The sequence below is a fragment of the Psittacula echo genome (assembly GCF_963264785.1).
Source record: "Psittacula echo genome assembly, chromosome: 2".
NCBI lineage: Eukaryota > Metazoa > Chordata > Aves > Psittaciformes > Psittacidae > Psittacula > Psittacula echo.
The window spans coordinates 28765530-28784250 of record NC_137737.1 but is presented as its reverse complement, the minus strand read 5'-3'; the positions used below and the strand labels follow the sequence as shown (position 1 = coordinate 28784250).

Genomic DNA, 18721 nt, shown 5'->3' with positions numbered 1-18721 from the left:
GTTTCTCCTTAGCTGTTGCCAATTTTCTCTTCAATAGCCACTCTTTTAATTATTGGTTGATTGTTATTTTTGGATTTCCCTGTCTGCTATGCTTATCGTCTTTCCTTTTCATCAGTTTAATCTTCCTGTTCAATTCTTGTTGCATTTCTAGGAATGTACTGTATGAATCCCAGTTCTAGAGAGAAGGCTCTAAAAGGTCTGTGACTGATAAAAGGCCACAAGACTTTCTGGTAATTAAACATCTCAAGATTGTACAGATGCTTAATTACTTTTAGCAGTTAATGAATACATAATTGCACCAAGAACAACATGATGTTCTCTTATTACTTAGCATGCATAAGATTTGTCAGATTTTCAGATCTGATGGAATTAGGGAACTGGATGAAACATAAACTCAGTTCACTGTATATTACTATAACTATTTATATTTTTAGTAGGGATAGTAGGAATGATTACTACAAAACAGAAAAACCCAAAATGTAACAGACTTGTTGCATTTCATTCAATAACTGCAGTAACTGAAGTAACCTTCAGCTGTAACTCCTGATTATTTTAGCATTGAGGTAGTGACAAGATCAGAAATTATTCTTCCATCTCTAGAAACACTTTTAAATCACATCAGTCTTGGGTCACTATCCAGACCATGGGCCACCTTAAGCCAAGCCTGAAGGTTAGCTGAAAGGTTCAGACAGACTAACCTGCAGCTGTTTGTTTGTTTCTTAACATAGATGAGACTGCCTCACCCAATTTCTGTGCTTATTGTTTGGTTTCTTTTCAAATACTACTCCAAAGTATTGTAATGTGTTTCTTGAAAGGATTATCAACAACTTTTTAAGGACCACGTATCATGCTGCACATTATAAAGAAACCTAACCCTTAACTTAGTAAACTGGAAGAGCCCAGATCCAAATTTACCAAGTATCAAGTCAAGGAATTCTTATAAGAGAAATCCTGGGTGAAAAATTAATGCTTGCTGGAGTCTTGCTGCCTCTATCTCTCTTTTAGTAAGCCCTCCTTGCGAAAGAAGCTGTGAACTGGCTCCAGATACACACCCTCAGAAAAAAACCAGCAATATTTTATACCTCTGAAGTGAGCAACTTCAAATCTCTGGCAGATAAACTAGATAGCAGTTCCATTGACTATTCAGGGGAAATGATAAACTTCTAAAGCTTTGTGGTATATTGGTGATGTAATCTATTTTAGCTATAGAGACACAGTAAGAATATTTGTGTGAAACACTGAAGAAACTGAAATTCTGAACTCTTTGTGCTGAGATCTCTGGAATTCCTAAGACTACTGATGGTCAAAAAAGCACTGGCACCACGTAGGCTTTTGTCGTGGTTTAAGCCCAGATCGTAAATCAGAACCACGCAGTCTACTTCCCCCCCCCACCTTTCTTCCCTCCACTCCTGGAGGGATGGGGAGGAGAATCGAAAGAATGCAACTCCCACAGGTTGAGATAAGAACAGTTTAATAACTAAGGTATAACACAAATCACTACTGCTACCACCAATAATAATAATGATAAAGGAAATAACAAGGGAAGAGAATACAACCGCTCACTGACTGGTACCTTGCCCCCATCCTGCAGCGTTCCAGCCCTTCCAGGCGACTCTCAGTTCTACATCCTGGGCATGACGTGCTGTGGTATGGGATACCTCCTTGGCTAGTTTGGGTCAGGTGTCCTGTCCCTGCTTCCTCCCGGCTTCTCCTTCTCCCTGGCAGAGCATGAGACTCACAAAGTCCTTGCTCAGGGTAAACATTCTGACCAGCAACTGAAAACATCGGTTTTATCAGTATTATTCCCAGGCTGAAAGTCAAAACCACAGCGCTGCACCAGCTACTAAGAAGGAGAAAAACTGACTGCTGCTGCTGAACCCAGGACAGCTTTGAAGCTGGTTTTATCTACTGTTTTTTAGATGATTGAAGGCAACTAAAATTAAGCACTTCTTTTCTGAAAGATCTTTTATTACAAAGAATGTCCATGATAGCTTTCTGCCACTTCCACTCTTTGCTAGGGACTTTACCAAGTTAGATATATATGATGCAGAATACAAATGAGAAATAAGGCAATTTGCTTTAGAGGAAGCAGAAGAACAACTTTTTTCACTGTACAGGTAATTTTCTAATTCAATATCATCAATGATATTAATGTAAACAGAAAAATCTTTTAAGAACATTCTGTACTGCAAAAGAACACTCTAGACACTGGCCTGATTTCTTGTACATCTGTAATATACAAACATTTAATAGACAGCTTCTGCATAGCTGAGATTGTTAAAACCTTACTTTTTGGACAGCACCTGAGGCTCTACATTGAAGCTGATGCTACATAGCTAGTTGTGAAAATTAACGGGTAAGTCACTATAACTGAGGAGGTAAGTACTTTTGCATGATTTTGCACATTGATTAGAATGTTTTCAGAAGACTCATTACCAGCAAGTGTTAAATACTATAAGTTACTCTGTGGGCCAGACTGAATTCAGAGAACCAGAGATAATAGGACTATAAAGATGATATATAGCTAGCAACAGTTGGGGCTTGCTTAGGGATACATGTAAACACAGTCTGGATAGGACACTTAATAGGATAAATAAGGGGGGGAAAAAAGGATAAAGCAAACAATATATCAAATGGTGTAGAATACAAGTGTTCAAGTCTTTCCCATAGCAAAGATACCTGCTCCTGTTGCCCTTCTTCCAGTCTTACTGTCGTGGTTTAAGCCCCGGCTGTAAATTAGAACCACGCAGTCTACTTCCCCCCCCCCCCCCACTCCCCAGAGGGATGGGGAGGAGAATCGAAAGAATGTAACTCCCACGGGTTGAGATAAGAACAGTCCAGTAACTCAGGTATAACACAAATCACTACTGCTGCCACCAATAATAATAATGATAAGAGAAATAACAAGGGAAGAAAATATGATACCGCTCGCCGGAAAAGAGCCCGACCGAAAAGAGGACGTGCCCTTCCGGGTAGCTCCCAGTTACATCCCCGGGCATGACGTGCTGTGGTATGGAATACCTCTTTGGCTAGTTTGGGTCAGGCGTCCTGTCCCTGCTTCCTCCCGGCCCCTCCTCCTCCCTGGCAGAGCATGAGACTCACAAAGTCTTTGGTCAGTCTAAACATCAGTTGTTATCAGCTTTGTTCCGAGGCTGAAAGTCAAAAACACAGTGCTGCAACAGCTACTAAAAAGGAGAAAAACTGACTGCTACTGCTGAACCCAGGACAGTATCCACCCCTTATTCCATACCATTCACGTCATGCTCAGATCCCACATTTTCCATATACCCTCACTCTCATTTCAGTGCACTGTTATCTTAGTGCACGGACCAATTCCTATAAAGCTACTGAGTCCGTTCGGTTCATGATGTTGGGCTCCATCTCTTGTAACAGTCTTTCAGGGCAGGAGAGGCTGTGTGCAGTGTTGGATCGTTGTCTGCTGATGCTGATCGTTCCTTCACTGTAGAACTCATCCGGTTCTATCAAAGTTCATTCTCTGTTGGGATGATGGTCGGAGGGAAGTCAGGGCCAGTCGCTGGTGCCCTGCAGACTTCTAGTTGATGGCTATAGCAGGCAACAGCGTACAATTGAGTTCATTGTCTGTTTTCCCCTAAAATCAAATCCCCTTGAGGTACGCATCGGACTTCCCCATCTTCCCGCATTACCCACCAAGTATATCCAGGTCCCTGAGCAAAAGCAATCCCACGAGTGGGTTTGCCTTTACCTGAAGCAGGAATAACCCAGACTGTCTTCCCCAGCAAATTCTTCATGTGCACCACAGGAACTTTGTCCCCCTCTACAATATGTAAAAGTTCTGACTGGGCTGGGCCAGCCCTGTTGGCAGATCCTCTGGTGTTGACCAACCAGGTGGCCTTTGGTAAGTGTGTATCCCAATGCTTGAAAGTTCCCCCACCCATTGCTCTCAGTGTAGTTTTTAACAGCCCATTGTACCGTTCGATTTTCCCAGAGGCTGGTGCATGGTAGGGGATGTGATATACCCACTCAATGCCATGCTCTTTGGCCCAAGTGTCTATAAGGTTATTCCGGAAATGAGTCCCATTGTCTGATTCAATTCTTTCTGGGGTGCCATGTCGCCACAAAATCTGGTTCTCAAGGCCCAGGATAGTGTTCCGGGCAGTGGCGTGGGGCACAGCGTATGTTTCCAGCCATCCGGTGGTTGCTTCCACCATGGTAAGCACATGGCGCTTGCCGTGGCGGGTTGGTGGGAGTGTGATATAATCAATCTGCCAGGCCTCCCCATATTTGTACTTCAGCCATCGTCCTCCATACCAAAGAGGCTTTAACCGTTTGGCTTGTTTAATTGCAGCACATGTTTCACACTCATGAATAACCTGGGCAATAGTGTCCATTGTTAAGTCCACCCCTCGATCACGGGCCCATCTGTATGTTGCATCTCTGCCCTGATGGCCTGAAGTGTCATGGGCCCACCGAGCCAAAAATAATTCACCTTTATGTTGCCAATCTAAGTCCATCTGAGCCACTTCAATCTTAGCAGCTTTATCCACTTGTTGGTTGTTCTGGTGTTCCTCAGTGGCCCGACTCTTGGGTACATGGGCGTCTACATGGCGTACCTTCACCACCAGGTTCTGCACCCGGGCAGCGATATCTTGCCACAGTGCAGCAGCCCAGATGGGTTTACCTCTGCGTTGCCAGTTGCTCTGCTTCCATTGCTGCAACCACCCCCACAGGGCATTTGCCACCATCCATGAGTCAGTATAGAGATAAAGTACTGGCCACTTTTCTCGTTCAGCAATGTCCAAGGCCAGCTGGATGGCTTTCACCTCGGCAAACTGACTCGATTCACCCTCCCCTTCAGCAGTTTCTGCAACTTGTCTTTGAGGACTCCATACAGCTGCCTTCCATCTCCGATGCTTTCCCACAATTCGGCAGGACCCATCAGTAAACAAGGCATACTGCTTTTCACTTTCTGACAGTTTATTATATGGTGGGGCCTCTTCAGCACGCATCACCTCCTCTTCTGGTGACATTCCAAAATCTTTGCCCTCTGGCCAGTGCATGATGACTTCTAGAATGCCTGGACGACTGGGATTTCCTATTCGAGCTCGTTGTGTAATTAGTGCAGCCCATTTACTCCATGTCGCATCGGTTGCATGATGTGTAGAGGAGACCCTGCCTTTGAACATCCAGCCCAGAACGGGCAAACGGGGTGCCAGGAGGAGCTGTGCTTCAGTGCCAATCACCTCCGAAGCAGCTCGAACCCCTTCATAGGCTGCCAGTATCTCTTTCTCAGCTGGGGTATAGCTGGCCTCAGATCCTTTGTATCCCCGACTCCAAAAGCCGAGGGGTCGACCTCGAGTCTCCCCTGGAGCTTTCTGCCAGAGGCTCCAGGTAGGACCATTCTCCCCGGCTGCGGTGTACAGTACATTTTTTACATCTGGCCCGTTCCGGACTGGCCCAAGAGCTACTGCATGAACTATCTCACGTTTAATTTGCTCAAAGGCTTGTTGTTGCTCAGGGCCCCATTTAAAATCGTTCTTCTTCCGGGTCACATGATAGAGAGGGCTTACAATCGAACTGTAATTTGGGATGTGCATTCTCCAGAACCCCACAGCACCCAAGAAAGCTTGTGTTTCTTTCTTATTAGTTGGTGGAGACATTGCTGTTATCTTGTTGATCACATCTGTAGGGATCTGGCGACGTCCATCTTGCCATTTTATTCCCAAAAACTGAATCTCCTGTGCAGGTCCCTTGACCTTACTCCGTTTTATGGCAAAACCAGCTTTCAGCAGGATTTGGATTATTTCCCTCCCTTTCTCAAAGACTTCTTCCGCTGTATCACCCCACACAATAATGTCATCAATGTACTGCAGGTGTTCTGGAGCTTGCCCCTGTTCCAGTGCATTCTGGATCAGTCCATGGCAAATGGTAGGGCTGTGTTTCCACCCCTGGGGCAGTCGGTTCCAAGTGTACTGGACGCCCCTCCAAGTAAAAGCAAACTGTGGCCTACACTCTGCTGCCAAAGGAATTGAGAAGAATGCATTGGCAATATCAATCGTGGCATACCACTTGGCTGCCTTTGACTCCAGTTCATACTGAAGGTCTAGCATGTCCGGTACAGCAGCACTCAATGGTGGTGTGACTTCATTCAGGCCACGATAGTCTACTGTTAGTCTCCACTCTCCGTTAGACTTTCGCACTGGCCATATGGGGCTATTAAAGGGTGAGCGGGTCCTGCTGATCACTCCCTGACTCTCCAGACTACGGATCAGCTTATGGATGGGAATCAGGGAGTCTCGATTGGTGCGATATTGCCGCCGGTGCACTGTTGCGGTCGCGATTGGCACTTGTTGTTCTTCGACCTTCAGCAACCCCACAACAGAAGGATCCTCTGAGAGACCAGGCAAGGTGGACAGCTGCTCATTTTCCTCAGTCTCCAAAGCAGCAATACCAAAAGCCCATCGGTACCCTTTTGGGTCTTTGAAGTACCCTCTCCTGAGGTAATCTATGCCGAGGATGCATGGAGCCTCTGGACCAGTCTCAATGGGGTGCTTTTGCCATTTCCTTCCAGTCAGGCTGATCTCAGCCTCCAGTACAGTCAACTCTTGGGAACCTCCTGTCACTCCAGAGATATAGATGGGTTCCACCCCTTGACAGCTTGACGGCATCAGGGTACACTGTGCACCGGTATCTACGAGAGCTTTATACTTCTGTGGGACTGATGTGCCAGGCCATCTGACCCACACAGTCCAGTAAATCCGATTATCCCCTACCTCCACCTGGCTGGAGGCAGGGTCCCTCTAACAGTCATCACAACGTTGGACACCTAAGTCGTATTGAAAGGGATTATTCTTCGTTATCATAGGAGCTGGAGTAAAATCAGCTCTTCCGCTCCATCTGGGAACCTGCTCATCAGAGACTGAAGCCGCAGCTCTCATGGGATGATTAGTCTTGACCCTTGTTCCTATTTTCAATTCATGCACCCGTTCCTCCAAAGCTGAAGTAGGTTTTCCATCCCACTTCGTCATGTCTTCTCCATGATCCCGCAGGTAAAACCATAGGGTGGCCCGTGGTGTTTGCCTTCTATATCTTCTGTCTCGAACAATAGGACGTCTTTTGTTAACAGCTGAGACCTGTGTTGGTACACGTGAGGAGCTGGATAAATCAGATAGATCGTCCCTCAATTGTTTGACATCCTGGGACAGTTTTTCCACAGCTGAGATGATGGAAGGGGTGAGATTGTCTTCGAACTCTCGGAGTTTATGAATCATTTCATCCACTGTTGGTGTTACTATGTCACCCCAGGTTACTGTTGCCAATGAATGGGCATACGATGACGGTGCATTCCGTGTAAGTTTTCGCCACATGGGTCGTGTACATTCGACTTCATCTGGGTCTATGGGTATATCTCCGTTATTCGGTTTGATGTGATAAATCATCTCTACGATGGCTGATTCCCTCAGAGACTGGATGCCTTTGTCTAAAGTAGTCCACTTGGCCGAACGACTCGTAACATCGTCCTTGTATGGAAATCTTTCTTTCACAGCTGCCAAGAGCCGCCTCCAAAGACTGAGGGACTTTTTCTCTCTTGCAATTGCTTTGTCAATTCCCCCTTCTCTAGCAAGTGATCCCAGCTGCTTGGCTTCCGTACCTCCTAGTTCGTGACCATCGGCCCCATTGTCCCAGCATCGGAGCAACCAGGTGATGATGTGCTCCCCTGGTTGACGGGTAAAATCTTTTCGCATATTCCGTAGCTCGGTTGAGGTCCGAGGTCGAGAAGTCACCTCTTCTTCTTCTTCGTCATGTGATGATGACTCCTGACCAGATGCTGTCCTGAGTGGTGAATACATTGTTTCTTCATCTCGCTTCACCCTTCTTGCCTCTTTTTTGCTTTTTCTCTTGCGTAGAGGGGCAATCGATATTGGTACGAATTGGTCCTCTGGTTTAGCTGCAGTCATCACTGTGGTTTGAGTAGCAACAGTACTTGTTGCTGGGGGTGGTGTAGCTGCTGTGGTTGGAGCTGGGGTAGCTTCGCTGTCTGTTGCAGTCGAAGTTTGAGTAGCAGCTGTACTTGTCGGTGGGGCTGGTGTAGCTGCTGTGCTCGGAGCTGGAGAAGCTGCGCTGTCTGTTGCTTCGCTCTCAGATCCAGGGACATTTTTTCCCTTTTGAAGGTGCTGGATAGCGTTGAACAAGGCCCGGTAGGCATAGGCCAAGCCCCAGCACGTTGACATGATTTGTCCCTCTCTGGTATGACCAGGATGACAGCACACCTCATTTAAGTGTTTTACTAATTCTTCTGGATTTTGCAGTTGTTCGGTGGTGAAATTCCAAAACACTGGAGGGGCCCACTGACCTAGGTACTTGCCCATACTATCCCACACACCTTGCCACTCATGGCTGTCCAGCCTTGGGGAAAATCTCTCGGTCCCCCTATTTTGTCGTCTAACCCCAGACAAGACCCAAACCCGACTCTGCTTAACTCTTGAGATCAGACGTAATGGTTGTGGACAAAACACACTCTGTATGCGTGCCAACATGGTGACCCCCATCACAATCAGCAAACAGGTCTCAACAATATTAAAAGGCCACTCAAAAACTTCAAAACTCTCAAACGATGCTGTAAACGGTCTGGGAGGGGCACTGGGAGGGTAAAAGAATGTCTCCTTCATAGGTTGACCACCCAGGAAGGAGAAAAAAGATGTATAGTTGCTAAGCATTTGTATTATATACCTCCCAAAGTATAAAGGTGGTGACCACACTGGGAACACAAGCCAGATCAGTTTCATGATCAATCCTTCTATTGTATTACAAGTCATTGCTACAAAATACAACGAGACAACAACCTTAGCCCAAGCCCCACACTTGAAAAACACCAACACAGCAAATACCGGCTCTAAGTAACCTACGGCATATTGAGACTGTGAGATCAAAAACAACAACTTTGAGAGCCAATAAATCAGCATTGTGACGAGTGACTATTAATCTAAAACACTGAATGCTTATCACAAATACGATTAGACACACTCCGGTCAGATCTGTCGTTATCTCAACCCTTCGGGCCCCACGTTGGGCGCCAAAAAGAACTGTCGTGGTTTAAGCCCCGGCTGTAAATTAGAACCACGCAGTCTACTTCCCCCCCCCCCCCACTCCCCAGAGGGATGGGGAGGAGAATCGAAAGAATGTAACTCCCACGGGTTGAGATAAGAACAGTCCAGTAACTCAGGTATAACACAAATCACTACTGCTGCCACCAATAATAATAATGATAAGAGAAATAACAAGGGAAGAAAATATGATACCGCTCGCCGGAAAAGAGCCCGACCGAAAAGAGGACGTGCCCTTCCGGGTAGCTCCCAGTTACATCCCCGGGCATGACGTGCTGTGGTATGGAATACCTCTTTGGCTAGTTTGGGTCAGGCGTCCTGTCCCTGCTTCCTCCCGGCCCCTCCTCCTCCCTGGCAGAGCATGAGACTCACAAAGTCTTTGGTCAGTCTAAACATCAGTTGTTATCAGCTTTGTTCTGAGGCTGAAAGTCAAAAACACAGTGCTGCAACAGCTACTAAAAAGGAGAAAAACTGACTGCTACTGCTGAACCCAGGACACTTACTCTTTACTCTATGTAAAGTAGTAGCTCTCTGGATACATGCTAGCTTTAATTCTCCATTCTCCAGAGACAGTTGCTTCCCTAGTTTTCTGCCCTAACAGACTCACTGTCCTCTCTCCTTCACTTCCTTAGGTGTCAATCACAGCTGAAGTTTCTTCTTGGAATGACAGAAAGTTGTGGTCACTCTGGATGGGAAAAGATGTTACAGGTCTAACCTGTAACCTACAAAAATGACAACTGCTCATTGAGAAACAGTGTCTTAGGAGTAAGCCTTGGACAAGTTACTCGTGGAGGCTATAGTCTCCTTGTGACAGAAGGCTGAAAATGGCGGCTTGGGCAATTAGCCATCAGGTGTGACACAAGGTATAGCTCACTATGCTTTTGAGGACTATGGACTCAATGAATGACTGCATTCTGTATGATGTCAATGAAAATAGTTTGAATGGAACTAACACATATCACATTTTTGTTCCAAAGCAGGTTATTTCCTGAGTAGGTATTAAAATCACTGTGTTGGCGCTTTCTTTTTGTTTGTTTGTTTGTTCTTATTTATTATTACACATTATGTTCATGGAAATCACTCTCTGTAATTAAACAGACTTAATTATACAGATTTACTTTGTTACTGATTTTAGCCTTGGCCTTTGACATTCCTATGTATATCTATTTGCTATTTTTTACATTCTTCTCTATGTATACCTACTAGATTTGATAGCAAGTTCTATTAAAAAGAGAGAATGCAATTGCCAATTAATACAATACCTGTAGCTTGTCTTAGTCATCGAAACTTTTTATGAGGCTAAATTCAAATTCATGACAACTAGCTATATTTATTAAAATTAGCTCAGGTTTGTTGGTACAGAAATTAAACTCTGGCATGGCAACTGTATTGTCACTTCTAATTTAGATAATTTTTTTTTTACTCATTAGTCTTACTTTGTGTATACCCTTTCCTCTTAATGAGAGCAGAAAGAGAATTTGCAGGCTACTGAGTTAGATGTCATAATGGCAAGCTTGTTTCAGGCCCTCTCAAACCACAGGTTTTGTTACATTATAAGCCAATTTAGCAACAAAGCCCTCTTAATAAGTACAGTTCACCAGTGTTTAAAAAGAGACACAAAATGATCAGCTCTTCATATATTTGTTCGGTGTATAACAACACAGAAGGTCTTGGTGCAGCAAGATCAAATGTTGGTTCAGCTGGATCATATTCTGCCCACATTTGCTGATTGTCATGGTGATTTACTGTTGTGATCAAAACTTTCCTGCTTCCGCACACTAATAATTGTAGGCTATTTGCAACATTCATGGCCAAAACCATTGGAAATATACTCTAAGGTACCAGTAAATTTAACAACTGCCATGGAGTTTCCTGGACATTAAAACTCAGTCATCAGTAGTTTTAAATTGTTGGAATTGTCCTTTACACAGTTTTGACATGTTTCCATATCGTTCCCAGGGGCAGTTCAGTGATTAGCGCAAGTCAGTGGTCATTTGCAGTTTGCATGCAGCCACCTAGTTTGGAAAGTAAGAAAATACAACAGTACAGATCTGATTTGTTGTGTGCCAGTGAGCTTCATTGGCAGGGAAGGATTCTGAGAACAGAAGGCTTTTGTAGATCCTCATAGTTTGACTGTCAAAAATATCATACAATATATGCGGAAACATATTTTTCTTTAAATAGGTTTGTAGCTGTAGTCGTAAGTCTTTGTATAATCATGTAACAAAACCAAACTGACCTCTTCTACCAGGAAGGAGAGGAGAAGGAAGGAGTGGCAGTTGGTCATATAGTGTCTTGTTTAAGAGGCTCTACCAGGTCATCCTGACTTGCCCTTGGGAAGGAATGACTTGTTACCACTGATTGCTTTATGGCTGTCAGTACTCGACTGGGAGTGGATTACATTTGATTAAAATAATGAGCGGCTCTTTACTTTTCAGGATAAAACCATGATGCTCATTAGGAATGATAATGTAAGACTACTTTAGCTATATAATAAAATTTATTTTTAATGCTTAGGGAGGAAGAGGGTTGCTGAATGTTTTAGGCAGATGAGGTTAATTTAAGTAAGTTGTTTGCTCTAACTGTATAGCTCTTCAAAACCTTTTGGTTTAGATTAAAAAAAGAAAGCTCTCTTGAGCTGAGAGACAGTTTCTGCATAAAATTGTTCTCTTCTGCTCATTTCTGTACACAAGAGAAAGCCTGAGAATAGTAAGCAATGTATAGATTTTTATACTTGCTCTATAATGATATTGTTCCTTTATTCCTCTGTTTATAGGTGAAACATGCTTTTCATTTTACGTATCTTAGGATCTGTGATCCTGCCTCACAGATGGTGTTTATTAATTTCTCAAAGTGGAAAATACTTGAACACTGTCTCTAAATATGTTTTTCTTCTACTCAGGAAGAAAGTTGAAGCAATTAAGACTATAGATTTCATTGGATTAGTCCAAGTTAACGAATTTAAAATACTGAAAATACCATTAATAACAAAGACCTTTCAGCACTAACCATTATGTGAGGATCATAGTCTGCTTGTCCAAACATTAATTATGTTTCATATTCTCTTTATATGGCTCTACAACTTCCACAAATGCTCCCCAAGTTAAGTACTCAATAGAAAACTGGGTGTAATTTTAAACACTGGCATATCAGAAATAACCCTGCAAGGGTAGTGGGAACAGGAAGCCATGGAGACAGGAGAAGAGAAAAAGAATGTGCTGGTTCTGTCCTGTGGCTTCAAAAATACAAACAACAGGGTGGAAAAAAAAAAAAAAAAAAGTTCCTTGTCAACCTAATTGTCATTACAACTGTGTACAGTTCAACTAGTACCTGTAAATGAGACTTTAATAAGAAAGTCAGTATAAAGCAGTGTACTGTTAACCCCATTACCGAGTTTCTTTTTTCTAGATATACTTATTTCTGTTTAAGTTTTAAAAAGTGGGGCAGAAGTTCCCTCAATATTCCTGGTTCCTCACAGTAAAATGTTTTTGTGACCTTCCCAGTCACTATAGAATGAGTATGTAAACTATTCACTGACTCTAATTCAACTTCTCTAGATTATTAGTTACCTGAAATGAGTACAGAGAGTCACCTGAGTTACCATAGATATTCTTTCTTAACAGAACAAAGGCATATGCAAAATAACACCTAAATAAACAGTACTTCTGTATACCCCCCAAATTAGAGTTGCACAAATCACAATTTTAAATTGCACTCCTCTTTCTTCATCTCCAGGGAGGCAGAAGAGAAATCATAGATAACAGATTTCTTCTGTGTTATTTGCACTGCAAACAGCTAGAACAAGTCAGCACACAGAATTAAGTTGAGGGGTGTAAAATTTTGGCCAGGAACAGAAATAGTAGGATAAAGGCTAGAAATCAGTCAGAGATGACCTTAAGATAACAAGCAGTGTTTATAATTCTTACAAATTCGTCCCAAATGACAAGATTTTTGCTGGTCTCATGGTGATCCTGTGAATCTCCAGCCTACTCAGGAATTTCTGTCTGTTTAGTAAAAGTCCCCCCTTCCAAAAAGCTCCCAACTTATGAAATGAGTGAGGGGCCAGGAGGCAGAGCTGAGGAGAGGACTGTGCAGGACAGGAGAAGAAGAAATGGGGCAGAATACATGCATGGAACAAAAGAACATCGCTCCTTTTGGAGTCAGGGCAGCAGGTGTAACTGCTGACAAGCAAGAGCTCTGGAAGAAGATGATAACCACAAAGCATATGGGATACAGAAGAATGTCTTCATTAATATGGCACATCACACATGCCAGGGATAGGGAAAGCAACCACTTACTTGATGCACAAACACATTTTCCTTAAAGATCTCATCATTCAGTGGCATCACGATTCATTACTACAAAGGCAGAAAGGCTGGATTTCAGTAAACAGGAGAAAAGTGATTGCTAATGGTTCAAGAGAATTTATTAAGAGAAGATGTGATCTTTAGTTCAGACCTAATAATCTGCCTGGGTAGTAGCCTAGAGATAAAATGAGAAGAGGCTAGTTAGAGCTTTACAACACACATGAAGCTGATCTGCAGAGGAATTAAATCCTTTTAATTGACCACATGACATCAGTCACAGTCATCTTTTGCAAGATCAAACACGTTGTTAGACCTGAAAAAAATACTACTTTAAAAAGAACAGTAATAATAAGAAAAGCCCAACAAAAAAATCTTACACTGTAAAGAAGGCTCCACGATTGCTGAATCATGACTGGATGGGTTTTGCTTGTTTTACACTGAATATGACACAGGATCTCTACGGTATCGGAATTATCAAATAGAAAAGAAAATACTGAGACATGGATTAGGCAAAGAGTCAGGTGACGATGGATTTGCAAAGGCTGCAGATACTGTGATATCAAAAATTTTAGGTGCCTGTGTGCAAAAGGCTCCAGTGACACATAAGGAAGTTCTCCATGCCCTCTGTGATTCTCTGTGCACTGAACAACTGAAATCTCGTATTTGTTGTTAAATAGGTGGCTGATCCATAGAAGTGGATTTCCAATAGCAGGTAGTGGCAAATGTTCAGAAAATGTGCTTTCTGCCCAGCAGCATGAATTTTCCTTACTCGCCTAATCAGAGAGTTGAAGAGTAACCACAATACCTCACTGGTGCCATGCAAGTTCCCAGGGCCTCAGAAGGGAACTGGGAGATGAAGTTCATCATGGCAGGCTAAAGCCTGCTTTCTTCTTCATATAGCCCCTACTAGAGCTGGAGCTGGCAGATGAGACAGTGGTATGGGTATTTCTGACAGCATCTACATAGCACAGAAGGTCAAGAAAGAGACTTTGCTCAATCTCAGTGAGGAATTAAAAGGCAGACTGGAAGCTATTAAATTAAAAATTAGAAGAAGAGGAGTCTGGAACAATAACTGTAAGCTTTCAACACAAAGATAACATAGCTGAAGAGAAGAATAAAAGCAGAACAGCAATTTCTTCTGCATATGGAGTGATCACTGCACGCTTGTGTTGACAGAAGAGGAAACCAGTGAGCAGGGAGAGGCTAGGGGTGAAAAGAGTGCTGAAAGCGATCGGGAAGTTTTGGCTGGAAGAAACTGCGCTCGGATAGATGGATGGGTTTGGAGTCATTTCCAGTTTCTGCCCTAAAATCAAAAGAAAGTGGCTGGAGAAGGAAGACGTGGTATACAGTATTGACCATGGTTGTATTAGTGTTTGTTTTGCATGTTTGTTTGTTTGTTTTTCAGGACACTAGAAAGTTCTTGTGAAGAGAGGAGTGAAGAACTGAGGAGTGACAGAAACTAGTGAATAGCTGATGTCCTCTGCAGAGGTGTTTGGCCAGGAATGTGGCAGGAATGTGACTGCAAAGCACCGACCTCATTAAGGTTGTTTAACTGTATTTTTTCAAAAATCTTGTTTGCTGAAGACACATTTTCGAAACATCGTTGGGTTAACTCCTGCCATACTAACAAGCACCTTAACATCATTAAGGTTTAGTCAAATTAATTTTATCTGCATATCTTGGCTTCAGCGTACTTTGCATCTGAGATAGCTTCCCAGGAGACTAACTCTGAGCAAATTAAGCCTGTGAACAAGAAAGCGCTGTGCTACCGAGCCCCAGCGGAGGAGAAGCGTCCGCAGAGCCCAGCCGAGCACGAGCACGAGCACGAGCACGGGCACGGGCACGGGCATGGGCACCGGCACGGGCACGGGCACCGACTGCGGGGCGGGCACCACTCTCAGCCCGCTGGTTGGCTGTGACCGGGCTTTGCGCAGCCCTTGTTTAATGCGCACATTAACACCTGGGCCACCGCTCATCCCCTCCACCAGCAGAGTGGGGCGGAGATGCTCGCATGTCCGGGGCTTCGGTCACCATCGCGCGAGCTCCCGGGCTCTGGTGCAGCGCTGACGGCCCGGCCGGGCCATGCGGACGGGCAGACAGGGGCCAGCACCACGGACACTGCCTAAGACTCCCGGCAGCCGGGCACGGGCGGATCCGGCGGCACCGAACCGTGGGGACACCGACGGGATGCTGAGCCCGCAGCTGCGGTCCCTTTCTGGCGGCTGGGCCCCCCGGGTGTGTTCGGCGGGAGACGGAGGAGCTCTTCCCGGCTCTCTGCCCGCGTACAACCTGTGTTTACAAAGGGCGACTCCCAGGCTCCCGAGTTTAGTGTTGGAACTAAGTTGATCGCGATTATTCCGGGGGAAGAGCTCTGCTGCTGCGAAAGAGAACAGAGGAGGAAAATAGGCGGGAGAAGAGGCGGCGTGTCAGAAAAGGGTCCCCGTGGACGTTTTATTTGTCAGCAGTTAGGCAGTACCTCTTACTTTCTTTGCTGCTCCTTCCCTTTAAAGTGTTCAGCTTAAAACTCCGGTATAATAACTCGGGGATTTATCCCCTCAGGGATTTATGCCCTAACATGATAGGAACTGCGTCCTCCTCCATGGATGCCCCGGGTGCTTGGCAGGCGGCAGTGACTTCCTTCTTTCCCGCAGGTGTCCCGCTGACCCTGTCCCCGCTGGAGCCTGGTGTGTCCATGTCCCCTAACCCGGTACTACTGCCCAGGGCTCCCTCACCCCTCTTTGGGCGGCCGCGTGCCATCTCCGGTTTCTCTGCTGGAGGACCTGCGGTTCCAGCCCAAGGGAGATGGGGAGCGGTGAGAGACACAAGCCCTATCGTGCCACACAGGTACTGTCCCACTCCAACCCCGCCCCCGTAGCGCTTCCCTCGCGGTTCCCCCACGCCCGGCGTCCCCCGCCGGCGCCGCCTCTCCTCGCGTGACCTTCCCAACATGGCGGCACAGCCGCTCCCTCCGCCGCGAGGGGCCTCCCAGGCGAGGGGGCGGTGGCCGATCAACCGGGCGGGGCGGGAGAGCGGCCGAGTGGCTGGGCGGGGCGGGCTGCGCACGCTGGCAGGCGCTCGGCCAGCAGACGGCGGCCGCGCTGGGGTGCGGAGGCCGTCGCGCACTCTCCCGCCGCCGCAGAGGGAGCCGGCCGGGAGACGGCGTTGCCTCCGCGGGGCAGACGGGGGGCGACAGGCGCTGGAAAGCCCTGGCCTCCGCCTACACCTGCGCCCTCCGGGGGCGGTGAGTGGGTGTAGCCGCCGCCGATCACCTGGATCCCCACCCCGTGGCGCCTCCGCCTCTGTCCCCGCCCGGCTGGGGAAGGCGCCGCCGCCGCTGAGAGAGACCGACCGCGGGCAGCAGGGCTGGGGCGCGCGGGTGCAGCAAAGCGAGAGCTTGCGGCGCCGGTGGGGCCCTGACAGCCGGGGCGAGGCGGGCAGGAGGGCGGCGGCCCCCGGCCGGTGGAGCCTGCGGTGCAGAGCAGTGGAGCCGCGCAGGATGAACCCCAATGTCACCTACGCCAGTCGCAAGCGGCGGAAACCTGTGCAGAAAATGTAAGTGTCCCCGCGGGGCGGGAGAGGAGGGAGGCGGACAGGGGACACCGGCTTTCTCGCGGCTTTCTCGACTGGGGGGGCCGGCCGGTGCACTGTGCGGTGCAGGGGCCCCCGGGGGAGGTGGCGCCCAGGGGTGCCGGAGGGGTTTACTGATTTTAGCTTTGTTTCTTTAAAGAGAAAAGGGGTGTCGGAGCGCGGAGGGTCGGGGCTGTGGAAGGAGGGAGCCGTGCCGGCAGCGCGGCGCAGCCGGCTGACCTACATTGGGAGGCATCTGAGGTGACTGCTCCGAGCGATGCCTGCGCTCGCCCCACCGGAGCGGGTCCCGCCTGTGGGTCCTGCCGGTGGGTGGGCGGGTGAGTGCTGCGCGATCGCTGCAGCGCTCCCCGCGCTCCGGTACTTCCGTGCCGCCCCGCTCTTCTCCGCAGTGCTGCGCGCTGCTGCGCGGTTGTCGCCGCGCTCAGGTGTCTCTGCCAGCGGCGCGGGGTCTAAACCAGGAAAGGCTCGGCCGATTCCCACCCTGCAGAGCTGTGTTTAGCCTGTTTCGGAGGGCTGAACCAGCTTTAACCCCCCGGTACTACAATACATGTTATTTGTTCAGCTCCTAACAAACTCAAGTGCTGAGACCGGTCGAAAGAGGGGGAAAGAGGAAAAAAAACCACAAAAAACCCCCCAAAAACCCCAAAAATGTCTGTCCTTATGGTGGCTATTTGTTGTATTAGTTTATCATTTTGAAACTCTAGAAACAGCTTAGCGCACGAGTAATTTCATATGCACCTGCTTTAAATTGAGTCCCAAACTTTGAAGGCTCCTCTGAAACGCTGGCCTCAGGAAAGTGTTTTTTCAGGCTAGGGGGGATGCTTAACTTGTACTTTCAACTGAAAGTCAATAATCTATAGCTCATAAACTACTACTGAGTTTCAGGGAAACTAAGCAAAGTTCAAAAAATCCCCGTGTGTTTCTGCGGGGTACTTTGGTACATGTAAAGTAACTGCCAAGACCTCAAAAGCGTTGAAGGAGAGAATGACAAATATTTAACGAAGTTCTATTGTGAATTACATGTTTTTAGATGTATAGCAGACAACTGTCCTGGGGGGGAGGGGAATTAGCTCAAGTGCTTGCTTCTTTACGTTTGGAGTTGTTAGAATGAATGCATGTACATAGCTGGGGCTTCACCCTGCAAATTAACACAAAGTCTAAAAGCTTGAAAATCCCCTTGCTAGAAGATACATTCCCTATGAAAACAGCAGTGTTTGCTTTTTTGATCGTTATTTTCCAAGTAAAAATGTAGAGGTATCGGGTTAAATTATTCTGTAGATATGGAAGATTGATATGGAGTGAATGTGTTTTTTCATTAAGAAATAAAGATATATTTGTGGTATTTTTAGATTAGCAATAACTAATGCAAATAATTCTGGAGTTGTGATTGTGAAAGGGCGAGATGTTCTGCCTTGCTGGTAAAATTGCTTAATGCCTGGCTTACTATTAAATTCTGGTTAGTCTTGGTTAGAGGATGTGAAGCCTTATGGTAGTATTTACGTGTGTAGTCCTTTCCCATGTATCTTCCCTTTATGTAAGTTGGCCCAGCTTCTCTGGTTAGTTGAACTTTTTTCTTTATTACTAATGGATCTGTTTATCTGTAAGGGACTTTGCCCTTTAGGATTAAAGGAGAGAGAAGTGTGTGTTTCTTCTTAAAAGTATTAAAATAGTGTGGTGCCTCATAAATTGAAGTGGAGGCTGGTAACTAACCCACCTTTCTTGGGTTGCTAGAAACTGTTTTTA

The 18721-nt window shown here is 46.2% G+C and overlaps 1 protein-coding gene across 1 annotated transcript in view; it reads left to right on the top strand.

Moving 5' to 3' along the window:
* Positions 1-16886: 16886 nt before the first annotated feature.
* AHR (aryl hydrocarbon receptor) overlaps positions 16887-18721 on the top strand; it is a gene marked incomplete at both ends in the record, with an annotated part of 55479 nt that continues 53644 nt past the window's right edge. The window contains one exon of the mRNA XM_080610426.1: positions 16887-16942. Coding sequence (XP_080466552.1) covers positions 16887-16942 — 56 coding nt within the window. The remainder of the gene's footprint in view (positions 16943-18721) is intronic.